The sequence below is a fragment of the Taurulus bubalis genome (genome assembly GCF_910589615.1).
Source record: "Taurulus bubalis genome assembly, chromosome: 19".
Lineage (NCBI taxonomy): Eukaryota > Metazoa > Chordata > Actinopteri > Perciformes > Cottidae > Taurulus > Taurulus bubalis.
In genome coordinates this window covers 6,718,265-6,732,582 of record NC_136607.1, presented here as the reverse complement: position 1 = coordinate 6,732,582, position 14,318 = coordinate 6,718,265, and the positions used below count along the sequence as shown (strand labels likewise).

Below are 14,318 nucleotides of genomic sequence, written 5' to 3'. Positions count from 1 at the left end.
AAAAACACTGCCGACAATTTCCTGCCCAGGAGAGTCCGACTTCCGCTCGGGCTTTACTGGGATTACGGTAATGGACCTTCTCCAAAACGGTTTAGTCAAGCTTTAGTCAAATATCAGCTTCGTGAGAAACATCATATTTGTGCAGGACTACAGACTCGATGTCTTCTTAAGATGTGGTTCTTGACCGTTTACACAAACGCATGTATCTCTGTGAAATGTTTTTCCTTAACTTTTTGGATTAAATTAAAACTATTTGGGAGGTGTGTAAAGTTAAGGGTTCGCATGTTAACTAACTTTTACACAAAATAAATATGTTTCCTCTTATCTATTTATTTGTTCATTGTATGCATCTTAAATTAGTTATATGTGTTTCATTTGAGTTGTGTTTAAAAAAATTGCATTAATAATTGTTAATTTTGTTAGGACACATAATTGGCAATACAATAAATGTAGGTTTCGGACTCTGTTGAGTTAATATCCCTCATATTAATATGCAAGGCTTTATTTTAGCGGTTGAGTGACGGCTGGCCTGACTGGACACAATGCTGCCACCTCGTGGAGACTGTTGGTAATTACTTCAGAATACAGGAGCTGTTACTGTAAATATAACAAACACCGAAAACACAAAATATAAGAGTATACTGTCAAATTACGTAATTATAGTATGTATACAATTAAACAGAACTGTATGTGTGATTATGGACATTTTAATAAACGTTTTTATTTACACATTATGCAACAGGTATGACAAACTATAGTGTACAGACAATATGTGGCATTAAACTACATTATGTTATCAAATGAAATACATATCATACATTTCTTTATCTTTTTACAGAAATAACATTTTAACATTTACAAAGATCCAATTTTGCTGGTTTTGATAGTTTTCTAATTTATATATGAGCAAAACTTTATGTATTCTTATATTTTATTAATTAACCAAATAAGCTTAAATTTTTTTTCCCACGTTGGTCTTTATTGTTCACCTAAGTCTAAGGTGAACAAATCTAAGGGGTATATCACAGACTGCTGCGACATCAATATACAATTGCTGTATTTTGACAATTATATGTACAGTTTTCCTGAGCTGTACTGCACCATTTACCCAGATGAAATCCTACCCAAACACACGATGGCTGGGATTTGAGCCAAAAACCTTCTCGCTATAAAACTACTCTGACTAATGACTGAGACACTAAATACAGATTTCTTTCCCCATCAGTTTACAAAGAGAATATTTTAATAGTTTCACTAATTGGCCACCAGATGACAGCAGACAAGTTGCAATTATGTTCTACATCTCCAGGTTTGGGCTACAACACACTCCTAAAATTCTTTCTTGAATTAACATATTTTTTCACATGAGAAATTATAAATTGAACAGTTTTAGACTGATTTGGGTCATGTATGTAATCAAGATCCTCATTTTGAGTCAAAGGCAGGTTTGGCGTCCTAAATCATGAGCGTTGTGAAGATAAGTTTAAAAAATGTATCATATATTTTGTTCATAAACTTGATTAAACCCTGAAAGATAGAAGCGTATGTGTCTCTGAACAAAAGAAACTAAACAGACTGTTCTGTTCTACTTTTTGATTCACAATTAACTAATTTGCTCTATTGTCTCCTTCTGAAGTATTAACTGTGACGTACTCTGCAATACAAATGCTCTACGAATGAAATTATAGATGACGTAGATTGCACAATAAAACTAAACATGCCTCATCATGGTGACGTTCAGAAATACAAAGCTGTAACTCAGCCATGATTTGTAATTTATAACGCCGGTTCTTTATATACACATATATATGACGAGTTTAAAGGAAAAAATCCTCTATTTATCTAGAGAAAACATGTTCCAAAAGAGTAGTTTTCCAAAAGGGTCTAAAATGAAACGATTAATCTTAAAGAACATTCTACTCAAAAGAAGGTTTATAAGAAGAAGAGAAATGTTTTCTTCCCAGCTTCTTAGAAAAACCTGAGAAACTGTTCACAAGAAAGCATTTCAAGCATGGAGGGTGTGTGTGAGAAGCCATAATCCCAGTTTGAAGCCCAAAAGGTCAAACTGGTTAGTCACCGGAAGTCATCATCTGTCATTTTCTGCACCTTAAAATACATCTAGGCCATAGTACTACCAGTAGTGGAGGCGATTGTATCGTCACCAAACAGCCAGTTAGATATGAAAATATACAATGTTTCACAATAGATCCCATAGTTTTATTTTCAATGTGCACTGCTGCAAGTGTGAGTGATCTGACAGCACGGTCGCATGCTACAATAGATTCCACTTGAAACAGGACTGTTACGTCAGGGGAGGAGTATGCACGGCTCCGTCTGGTCGGTTGGATGACATACCTCTCATACTTCCTTCCGCCGCTCTGTGTGTCAAGCGCCAACCTTATACCTGAACTACAATTCACTGAACCAAAACAAAACAACCCCAACGCCCTCAAGAACATGTGACTTGATAGTTTGAATTTGTGTTCACAGTGTATGCTCGTGGACATGGAACACATTTAGAGATAAAGAAACACTCAGCTGGTACCGAGTTGTCGGTTGACAGTGTTCTCAACTTTCAACTGAAATAAGAAGTCAGTCTTTTGAAATACAAGTTATAAGAGGGCCTGTTTTGGTGACTCCAAGTTGAGAAGTGGTCCATTTAATTAAACAAAGTAGTCTCTGGGCGTGTCATCAGCTGTTCTCAGGTGGTTCCCTTCATTAGCAACTCAATTACTTTAATGTGCTTGATAACAGGGATGGTTGTGTGAGAGTCACACTCTCACCGCAATCTATGCACACTGACGTTGTTCATGTTCGGGCGTTCGAAGCATCATTTACATGGATGGGCCTAGAAACTCTACACCTGAGGAGACTTTGATAGCGTTTGTGAATAATCAACTTTCAGAATGACTTCAGAGGAAACCTCCAAGAGCAGGGGTCGTCAGAAAGAGAGAAAAAGAGATAAAAATAAGAGGTGAATAGAAACGGACAGATGTGCAGATAGCAATAGAAGGAGAGCGGACGAGAAGACAAAACCAAAGAGGCGGAGCGGTATTTGAGCTATTGTCAGATGTTTCCTGCAGAACTACATTCCTGAGTCTGACATGTTCTTCCAAAGCTGATTACCTTCTGGGAAAGCTAATGAATTGTATAATGAAGACCTCCAAAAAAAGTATAAATAACATAAATTTGCAAAACAAATAGAAGCCTTGAGTCTTAAGTGTGTCTTTGATTCAACATTTAAAGTTTCATCCTTGTTTTATTCTATTAATTGCATCCCATTGTGTTGAATAGGCTGTTTGTTGACACCCTAAAACTCAGACAAAACCCACGTTTATCTTTAAGTCGACAAAAAAAACGAAAAGTCCAAATATGTTGTGGTTCATCAATAGAAACGTGTGGCAAAGTTCCTATTAATAATTATGTGATGGTTTATATGGTGGCATATATAGTCTACACACAGACACACTTTATAATCTTACAGAAACAGAATCAGTATTGCCAAGTAAGTTTACACATACAAGGAGTTTGTCCTGGCAGGAGCTGCATGACATTTAACAATAAACATAAAACAGAGTGCAATAAAAAGGGAGCATCAATATTTACAGTATCTACAGAAAATAAAAATAAAGTGTACGGAATGAAGTGATTATGTGAAAGTAACAAATTCATCGACCTGATGCAATTTCTCTGAAACCTTGAACAGGCTGATGAGTGACGATACAGGCACGAGAAAACAAATCTACATCTTCCCCTTGTTCCTCATCACTTATCGCATATTTGCATGACAACGTCGTCGCCGAAACTCCCGTCTCCTCTGCTGCCGGTGAGGATGAAGCAGCGCGCGCCACACCTGTCCTGTTTGGGGACTGAGGCATACGGGCAAGGCTAAGCCACGCCCACCGACAGGTTTCAGTCGGACTTGTTTAAGAGCAGCTGTCCCAGCTGTCACAACTCAGTCGCTCCTGTTCTAAACTACCACACGGAGTTTGTGATCAAGCATACGCACACACACACACGCGCGCGCGTCAGCAACCGAATCAAACAGCAACCATGCCGAGGCAATCAACGCAGGAGTGGATCCGGTTGTCTCTGCGCACCCCGGGCATCCTCATCTTCGGGATGGTTTTTGCGCCGTGCGGCTGGATCCTGAACCTGACAGCCACCGTGGCCCCAAACTGGAGGACCCTCAACAACCTCCCCAACCGCCCGGTCGACGAGTTCATCCAGCAAGGCATCTGGGAGATCTGCAGGGCCACCACGGTCAACACGAGACAAGATTGCACCCTGCAGGACACCACGTATTTCAACAACCAGATCATCGAGATCGCCCAGGGTTTGATGGTGGCCTCCCTCATCGTGACTCTGATCGGGCTGGCCGTGGCCATCCCGGGGGTCCGCTGCTGGAGAGACAGGCCCAACTGGGTGGTGGCCGGCCTCGGAGGAATTTTGATCTTCCTCTCGGGAGTCATGGTCATCATCCCCATCGCCTGGTACACCCACATCTTAGATGAGATCGCAACCGTGTCCCCTACCGTGGACGTGCAAGTCGGCTACTGCATCATCCTGGGCTACATCGGCGGGATATTTGAAATCGTGGGCGGCTTCGTCATGTTCATCGGGATCTGCCGCTGCTGCGGAGGGAAGAACCGAGGGGAGACGCGCGTGGAGGAGGTCAGGGGGATCCGGTTCGGCAACCGGAAGCAGCCGCAGAGACGCGTGGAGGTGCCGAGCCTGGACCGACCCAGGAGCATCGCCGCCAGCAGCAGCGTCCCGTACTCGAAGGACTCCATGGATGAGGACGTGTCCTTCCCGAGGGCCAAGAGCCCTGCGGTCCGGACAATCAACACCTCCTACAGCGGCAGACCCTATGATGCCGACCTATAGACGCACGTGTCATCACACACACACACACACACATCTGAGTGACACAATTTGCAAAAATGGACTGAGAGTGGGAAAGAAGTAATCGTCACTCTCCAATGACTTTTATAACATTATTACACATCTAACCCACTTTAGTAAAGCTGTGTATAATATTCTGGAGTATTGTAGTAATAACGTAGAACATGCTGATGACATAAGGGTTGTGACCATATTGTAGGATATAGGCTATTTAAGTGGTACCAAGATGTCACATGTCAAACACCGTAAATATTATGAAATCACTGTCAGCTCACTAGTGTTACAGTGCGTCATCAGGCTGCTTGAAGGCATAAATGCTAAATGATGCCAGGGCTGCAGTTCAATGCAGCTACAGGTGATGCATTATGGGCTGAAACATCATCCAACATCATTGTGATACATGATGCAGTGCAGCAATGGTAAAGATGAGATGCATATTGTATTGAAATATGCAATCCCTTCATTGTCTTTTACAGTCTGAAAACGATGCTGCATTCCATTTGTAAATAGACGTCATCTTTAAGGAAGCTTTTGCATTTTCATCTGTGTACATTGGATAATTTTTGGGGCTATTTTTTGTTCTCAATTTCGATGTAAATTCTGTATTTTTATGCACTTTACAATTATGCCAAACCTTGTAGGACAACGGGCCACCTGTTGAAAAATAAGGAATCCGAAAGGTGATCAATCTTCTGTAAGTGTTGTTTAATAAATGTGCTCTGTTTCCTAAATACAAGTGACTCTGTCCAATTCCTCAACTCAATATAAAAAATACATAAATCACACTATACTGCAGATGTGCAGGAATGGATGTTTAAGATATTTGACCTCTGCTCATGACGACAATGCAGTAAAGTTACATATTTTGTCACCAGAAATGTCATTATTATTAAAGTGCCCGTGGAGAAAGAATCCCAAATGTTCACATTTTAGAGAAGTATTTGTATTTTATCATCTGTGACCAGAAGTTATTATGGACACTATAAACACAAATACAGGCAACATTGTACACCTGACTTTCTTTGCCTCCCTGTCGGCTACGTACACAGACAATGTTGGCCGACCGGTCTGAGAGGTTCACCGTCATCTTGTCCAACAACATTACCTCCTCTGTTTAAACTGGTCTAACAACTCAAACAAGGCAACACTGTAGTGAACAACTGTGCCTCTATAGCTCCCAGAGTCTTTTGTTGTTGATTTGGACCGGTTATTTAACAGGTCCTCCCTACGTGGAGTAAAGTAAAGAAAGGCAGATTTTACATCGACACTGGCTGTCATAATTAATAAAACGAGAAATATGGTTACTTGTGTTGAAACAACTTTAGAAATAGCACATTCAAAAACCACTCTGATCTTGGTAACTGAGTATTTGAGTTGGAACGAAACATCCATGAATGAGGGAGGAATAATGTAAGTAAACCAGGGATAAGATAGGTATTAGCCGTAATTATTTCTTAACTTTCTTGGTAAAAAGATACCAAAAAATACATAATTGTATTCACCCACATTTGTATCATTTGAGCAGACATCTAGAAAAAGGATTCAAGTTGGGTTTCAAGCTTCTGTCCATGAAACTGTCGCATAGAATGCAATGAGTCACGAAATGACAGTGCAAGATAAATGATGACAAAAGACGTCAGTTATTTATAGCCTCGCCCTCCTTCGCTGCTAAGAAACATTCTTCTGTCCACTCGCAAAAAGCTACTCGTTAAAAAAAAGTTTTATTGCACTTCCATAAAGCTGAGAGACTCAAGAAAGATGGCATGAAGCAAAAACAATACATCATATCCAGATTAAAGTTCAAACTGGATTCGGCATCTCCCATAATGCACCTTTACAGCAGATATATGTTATTTCAGTTTATAAAGCAGTCTTGAAGCCTAAATATGACATCAGTTATTTTTAGAAAGCTCCCCCACACAGAAGACATGATCCAACTCTTTACAGGCAGGTAGCGCTCTCCATGGCAATAACATTATGTATATAAGTTTCCCTTTTAATAATCAAGCAAACGCCGTACCATGGACCCGTAAAGTGCAGTTTATTTTGCTCCCTCCATTGTAAAACAAACCTGTAACACGCGCTCATTAGTGGGAAAGCAGGAGTTAGTTATAATGAGCACGCTTCATGGGTGGGACTAACGGTTAGCATCACCTTTTGACAGATCCTTCCTGTTCCTTGTTCTAACAGATGCATATCCATAGCCAGCCGGTCTCCTTAACTGTAGATCAGTCATCCCAAGTCTGTTTAGTAAACGCTGAATCTGATACTATCGTGTAACAGGATCCCAGAAAGATGCTACACGGGCAGCGCCGCATGTTTTGGTGCATCCCAACACACACACTGACACTCATGGTCAACCTATAGCAGGAGAAGAGGTCAACAACTTAGTATTTATTTAAAAATGACGCACACATTTATTTTATATTTAGTACATACTAATATATAATCGTATCAGACTATTAAATAGCCGTTACCTAGTGGCTAGCATGCAAAGTATTGAATGTGTATTGATTAAAACTTGACAAGGTACCCGACTCAGCTGTGAAACAAACTGATACAAAGTATTGAAAAAAGGAGCTCCATCTGTTCTTACCTTGTCTTTCATGTAAAGTACTGCACATCTGCAAACAATGCATGTCAATAAGAAAAGATGCATCTTTACTTTTCTAAGAATAACGTGCAAAACATTACCCCACGGTCTCGACCAAAAGAGGACACACATTTACACTCATGTATTTATACAATGGTTATGTGTAAACCAGTTTGTGGATGTGCAGTACAGGTATTTTAATCGGAAATGTAATAGTTGCTTGAGTTAAACAGTGCACTGACTGACTGATTCGGATGGTGAGTGGCTTTTTAATTAAAAGTATACATGCCAATTAAATAGTCCATAAGAACAGACACCATTTTGACCTTTGTCAGGGCATGGACACACAGATCAGTTCATCCACAGATCAGCTGGTTCCACATTTGTAAAGCTACGTCTGCAGAGAGCCAACATGACCACATCCAAACTAAATAAAAGGAAATCGATGCCCGTAAATATTCAGCACCTACTGGAAGTAGTCGGAAAGTCCCAAGACAGACATGGGTGGAAACATTTCATCAGTGACCCACATGTTATGCAAGGAATACAAAGGCCAAAGAAAGTAGGCCACCAGCAGTCATTTACTATATTTAAAAAGGACTTAAAATAAACACAAGCTCATTTAAAAATTAATTAAAGACAAGACAATTAAACATATCTGGCTTTAAGAACTGTGTCAAACTTTATGACAACATAGGAATTTTAAAATGAAGCATAACAGGATGCGGGAAGGTGTGCGCACACATTTTTGTTTCGGGTTATTGACCTACTTTAAGTTACTCTTGGTAAGCACACCTTTTGTTGGTCACCTGTAACTTTAGGTGACATAAGACTCAAGCTGGGTGAAAAACGACAGGAAAATCATAGTTTTGGTAGTGTACTGAGGGCTGTGAGCAAAAATTTATAACTTCTTCATTCTTTTTAATAAAATGAGGCATAGTGTGTAATTTTGTGTCAACCTGACAAATCATATCCCATAGAAAAGAATGACAAACAAACTGGTCACTTACGATCCGTTTATATACAAATATGAACATGCTACGTATGACTAACTCATCCTCATCATGCTTTCACATGATTACACTAAATCAACAGGCAGATTTTAATAATGTCACCCACAGTCATCATCAAAAAGTCAATGCTCAGTCTTTGCACGTCGCTCGTCTAGTCAATTATTACAGAAATGGAGTGAAAAACAAGATCACAAAGTAGCTGGGTGTCTTGCTGATGCTTGTGTTAACCAGTGGAGTTACAAAAAGGCATATAAAACAGTAATTCAGTCAGAAGTGTACAGTAAACTCACATAACAGCACAAAAAAAACACTAACACTGGAAACAAGCTTCTGTGTACATCAAGGAAGTAGATTCTGATTAGACAGGTCCTGACTTTTCTCATTGAGAATTCAAACTGTGACAACATGATCATTTAGTCCATAAAATCTCTTCATTTCTTGCAGTGACAAGTGTTTAATTGTCGTTTGTTAGCATTAGATAGCCACAATAACTCTTAATAATTAACATAAAAAATATTAACATGAACAAACAACGCTTTTTTAACGTTAGATTTTTCCATCATCAGATTAAAATTGAAGAACAAAATTACTGCAGTGACATTGTGTCATTAAGCTTTTAAAGCTCTGTTCAGTTGGATGCTGCAGCATCAGTTGAAGAGGAAAAGAAGCCACAAGGCATTCATCAAGAATAGTATATATTATTTATTTTCAAATTCAACAAACTTTGCGCTATGCGTGCTGGAGAGGGTTGCTGGAGGAAGTTTAATTGTGCCACTATGTCATGGTTGACCTGGATTAGAACGTTATTGTCATCATTATTAACAATAATTCTCTTTCAATTATGATGACACACCTCCACATTCAGACAGACTGAAGGTGTCAGCAATCGTCAGCAAGAGGTAAAGGCACCCTGTGGAGTTTATGACCACTATATGGAGCAAGTGTTGGCCTGGTTTTATTTTTGGTTTCTTACATGCGGAGGAGCAATTCACTTCCTTTAAATATGGAAGTTACACAAGTTAGTTTGTTTTCACATGTTGTAATTGATTCTGGTAAAATTATTTACACTGCAAATTCTTAAATAATGAAAATATTCAACTCAAATGATCGTAATTGAACGTTCTATACTTCATTCAGATATCTACACTAAAATGTAATTCCCAGGTTGTAACACAAATAGTCAATCATTTTGGAGATTCATATATACAGCTGTATTTCAACCTCAGGTATCAAATTATGATACTTTTACATTCTAGAATTCAGTCATATATCTACACTTAATTGTAATTCCCAGGTTGTGACACACAAATTGTGAAACATTTTGAAGATTCATATTTCCAGCTGTATGTCTACCTCAGGTATGATGGAGATCAACATCACACAACAATGTTGTAGCCCTGTTTTGCTGCCAGATGTTTCCTGTTGACAACAAACAAAAACACTCCATTAATTATTTTGTGAATACTTCTTCATCTCATGTTAATGTATTTAGTGTTTAGCACCGCAGTTCAGCAAATGGCAACTTCCAGAATACAATTTTTTTTAAAAGACACTCTTCAAAAGACGTTCCAAGAATTCACTTCAGGCCGTTTTGAACAGCGACTTTTGTTTTCAGTGACATGATGAAGCTCTTATAATTCAATGAAAACTAAATCCTGCGTCTATACAGCGGGACAAAACCTGCCAATCAAACAATGGCCAACCCAGATTCTTTGGATTCTAAGTTGGCTCAGACAAAGAGACCATCAATGCTCCTGCTTAGCATCACATTCTTCTTCTCTATATCACAATAAACCAGGTTCCTGTTTGAAGGAGAGCACGAGTGTTAGGAATTGTTCAACATTTTGGGACAGTGCATCTTTCTCTCTTCTTTTCAAGCGTGAAATGAGGATCAGAATCATATTTCATAAATATGGTGCTGAGTTGGGATCGACTGAGCTTGGCTTAGTGCCAAGACTAGATGGGATTTTTGGGGATATGTTCCACTGCCACGCCGATGACGTCCATCTCTACCATTTACACTGAATCCATTAGCACTGCTACAGGCTCCACCCTGACCAACTATCTCGCTGAAAGTAAATCATGGATGAAAGCCAAAATACTCAAAATGTATTGCGATGAATCAGCGAGGATAGTCATCGGTTTCAAATCCCTTAGCAAAACCACTCACAACTTCTGCCTCAACATCTAGAACTCCACTCCGCCTCCCTCAACAACAAATCAAATTCAGTCCCTCACTCACAAAGCCCTCGATAACCAGGTACCTTCTACCTCACTGATGTGCTCCACTACCACCGGACCCGAGGGCCAGCACCAATTTATTCACATTCAAAACTTTTTAGAATCGTTTTAACCCTAGAACACGAACGTCAGGTGATTTTCACCCGAGCGATTGTGGTTACGTTATTTTCATTGTGTTGCTTTTGTCTGAGTTGCGTGGGTCCTTCTGTAGCTTCTGTGACGTTATTGAAGGAGGGCGTGTTTCTCTGCTCTAATCCCTGTTTTTTTCAACAGGCACGTGTTCAGGTGATTTTTACCCGACTCTAGTGAAAGAATTCCGGATGTGTTTTACCATTGAAGGGAGACTTTTCCTTCACAGGTGGACCAAAGAACAAGTTCATAGCTGCTTTGTTTCTAATCATATTTTATTGACGATTCCCAAATTTTTCACCCGAGTTTGAGCCTTTTTTTTTTTTTTTTTAAGGGTCCCCCCATGATACCCATTTTTCGTTTTATGAGAGGTTCTAAAGGGTAAAATAAAAGAGTACTTCAACTTGCCTAAAAATTGGGTTACAAGCCGCTACTACCTTCGGTCAGTGTCCCCGTTAGCTCCACGCTGTAACACAGCTAGCGCTCCTGCTAGCACTCCGTTTTTAACATTAGTGTTCTAGTGTTATATTCTGTTTTATATTTTTAGTGTGTTGTTTTTAGCTCAAATGTATTATTAGATTGGAGGAAAATAAACTTACCTCTGTCCAATATTGTTAGATATGTGTATTTCTTACCAAAAATGTCAGCTTCAGTTCAACTTTGAGTGAACAGGACATAACTTGTTAAGAGAGCTTTAGAGGTCGCGGCCTCGCTAGTAACCACACCCTGACTCCAGCTGCAATTTTAAAGCACGAACCAGATTGACGTCATCCTTCTCATCTCAAAAAAAAAAAGAAGAAAAAAAAGCGCTATCCCCCAAAATTTTAAAACTATTCTCTCCAGCACATTTAATGTAAAAGCTTTCAACAAGAATGCCGCGGATATTTCAGTACCTGTTCCTCTTCTTTTGCTTCTGCCTGATCTTGGCCAGGATGAAAGCCACGATCAGCACCCCGAAGATGACCGCCAGCACACTCAGGGTCAGCGGTAGACTCAAGGCCCCGTTGACCGTGTCTTCGCAGGATTCGCCCTGGTAGCCCAGATCACAGTCGCACACGAGATTGGCGCCGCCGCCCAGAGGCGACACGCAGGAGCCATGGTCGCTGCACTTAGTCTCTCCACAGGTCGGCAGGCTGTAGTCGATGCCTCTGGCTTGGGGAGCAGGGAAAGGGGTGGACATCTTTGAGGAGGAAGGGAAGGGAGGAAACACTGGACTGTTAAGGGAGGGAGTGACAAGTGGAAGGAGAATTGGAGAGGAGAGAGATGAGTGGGGGGAAACCACACCCTAAAACACGACGAGGTCACAAAACAAAGAGAAGAGACGGTATAGCTCAACTGGCTATGTCCCGAGATCAAACATTACATTTAGCTGACGCTTTTATCCAAAGCGACTTACAATAAGTGCATTCAACCATGAGGACAAACTCAGAACAAGAAAGTAGAATTTCTTCAAGAAAGTTAAACTACAAAGTGCTATCAGTAAGTGCTACTAAGGTGCTACCTTCCTTATTCAAGGTGTAGTTGAAAAAGATGTGTTTTTAGTTTGCGGTGGGAGATGTAGAGACTTTCTGCTGTCCTGATGTCAATGGGGACTCATTCCACCATTGAGGAGCGAGGAGGGCAAACAGTCGTGACTTTGTTGAGTCTGCAAGTTTAACTGTCCCCTCCCTAAATCCATTTAACTGACTTAGTGGTCACCGACTGAAGTTATGTTAAAAACCAGTATTCTGAATTCACTGAAGCAGAATTTGTCATAATTAATGCGATTAGTTCTGCACCGCATTCAGCTTCCCTCTTCTTTGTAAAGGACTATTCTTGTCCGGGGTACAAGACGTCAAGTCTATGTTAGCATCAGAAGAACATTTTAAGCCTGTGCTGCCTTCAGGTGCCAGACAGAAATGTACGCTTTGAATGCAATAAAGAGTGAGGTATACATGACGGATCCGATCCCTTGTTGAGAGGAACATGAAGGTATCAAGTGATTTGAAATTATAATGGATCCCGTTCACATCATGCGTAAAGTCCAGGCTTCATGGTTGGTTCCCACCCTCCATTCTTAGTTCCACAGAAAAGTATTTGGCATGAAACGTCCCTTTCACGTGCATGCATTACTTTCTTTTTTTTACTTGAACTGCCTAAAAGTAGCAGTACAATTCCCTTAGCCTTTACTTGCCTTTACTTATCTACAATTGTGTTGGTGTATATAAATATATACATATAATTAATACCATAAAGTTGTGTTTATAAAGTTATATTTGTATGCATGTAAAACAATAGCAAAAGTTATAACTATAGACTACTAAAGATCGTGTGCAATAGGAAAGCTTCTTTAAAGTGTGCTGTTCACACACTGCACCCTGCGTGTTGTGTTTCACACGCTGTGTCACACACTCAGGTGAATTTGATCATTTGAATGAGATAATTTAAAAGTAAAATGCCTCCAAGAGCCTAACCTCAGGTTAACAAACTTAGACTTTCTCGTAGCATTTATTCTTTCAACGTTAGAAATACATATTTATTTCTTCATCCACAGCATTAAAGCAGAGATTGAACCTAAAAGGAAGGCTGACTCGGCCATCAGGTCATAGCTCCTATTAAATAAACATCAACCTTGTCCTCATGATAAAATAAATGTATGTTTAAGGGCACTGGATGTTTCGGCTGCCGTACACATTCACCAACATACTGGATTCATAAAGTAAGTTACAGTATCTGTCTTTTTTTAGATTCTCAACACAAGAGCACAATGTAGATCCGTCTGGAGTCACAGTCGACTGCGAATCAAAGAGTTACAAATACTCAAGTCGGCTTAGTTTTACTTCTCAAGCATCTCGTCATTCAGGTTTCCCACCAGCACAGAACGCCTGTATTCAAATAGCTTTGGGGCTGACTTTCACTAAATGGAAAAAAACATACTCACAGAGGCAAATAATGCAGATGTGGCGTCTTTAATTGTGAGCTGGGGAGTTATTTTTGTTGTCCAGGTAGATCTGTGTGCGCTCAGGTCCTGGGTCTTTGAAAAAGATAATCAAGTTCCTCTTTCAGTGACGGAATCTGCAACAAAAGGGAAGGCGGGAAGAAAGCCGAGACTAGTAAATACCTGCCTCTTTTTTCCCTAAACACACACACACAAAATCACCTCCTCCGCCCGCTCTGCCTTATCTTTAAATGGCTTGAGTCATTTATACACACACACCCGACATGTATATTGCAACTTTAAACTTCACAAGTAGAGCACAAACTAATCTTATGCTTCAGTAATCGCTGACTCACATTCAATGCTCTGGCATCCCCGGGAAATACACTTTATTTGTGTGGCACCTTTCAAACACATGGGACACCAAATAGCAAAGAAATACAAGTTGACGGAGAGAAATATAGATACTAATAAACTGTAAATGTGGCATGGATTTTACCATATTTAACACATCAGAAGT

The 14,318-nt window shown here is 40.0% G+C and overlaps 2 protein-coding genes across 3 annotated transcripts; one reads left to right on the top strand and one right to left on the bottom strand.

Moving 5' to 3' along the window:
• The first annotated feature begins 3,981 nt into the window (after window positions 1-3,981).
• On the top strand, window positions 3,982-5,635 carry LOC306751233 (claudin-23-like). Its single transcript, XM_079234781.1, has one exon. It carries the CDS (start codon window positions 4,054-4,056, stop codon window positions 4,885-4,887), a length of 834 nt encoding a protein of 277 aa, XP_079090907.1. The 5' UTR covers window positions 3,982-4,053; the 3' UTR covers window positions 4,888-5,635.
• A 2,865-nt stretch (window positions 5,636-8,500) lies between these two features.
• LOC306751778 (uncharacterized protein) lies at window positions 8,501-13,886 on the bottom strand. 2 transcript variants are annotated; one of them, XM_079235415.1, is made up of 3 exons: window positions 13,802-13,886; window positions 11,775-12,095; window positions 8,501-9,930 (listed from the first exon to the last, which is right to left on the bottom strand). In XM_079235415.1, exons 2-3 carry the CDS (start codon window positions 12,059-12,061, stop codon window positions 9,888-9,890), a joined length of 330 nt encoding a protein of 109 aa, XP_079091541.1. In that variant the 5' UTR covers window positions 12,062-12,095; window positions 13,802-13,886; the 3' UTR covers window positions 8,501-9,887. The 2 variants fall into 2 exon arrangements, with proteins under 2 accessions (XP_079091541.1, XP_079091542.1); XM_079235416.1 differs by having other exon boundaries at window positions 11,775-12,061; window positions 13,802-13,883.
• Between the last annotated feature and the right edge of the window lie 432 nt (window positions 13,887-14,318).

What these genes read in the sequence shown, in the direction of transcription:
- LOC306751233 (XM_079234781.1), top strand. Translation starts at nt 4,054, where the DNA reads ATGCCGAGGCAATCAACGCAGGAGTGGATCCGGTTGTCTCTGCGCACC.
- LOC306751778 (XM_079235415.1), bottom strand. Translation starts at nt 12,061, where the DNA reads ATGTCCACCCCTTTCCCTGCTCCCCAAGCCAGAGGCATCGACTACAGC. An exon ending in AAGCAAAAGAAGAGGAACAG is followed by an intron (nt 9,931 to 11,774) that starts GTACTGAAATAT and finishes TGTTGTCAACAG; the next exon opens with GAAACATCTGGCAGCAAAAC.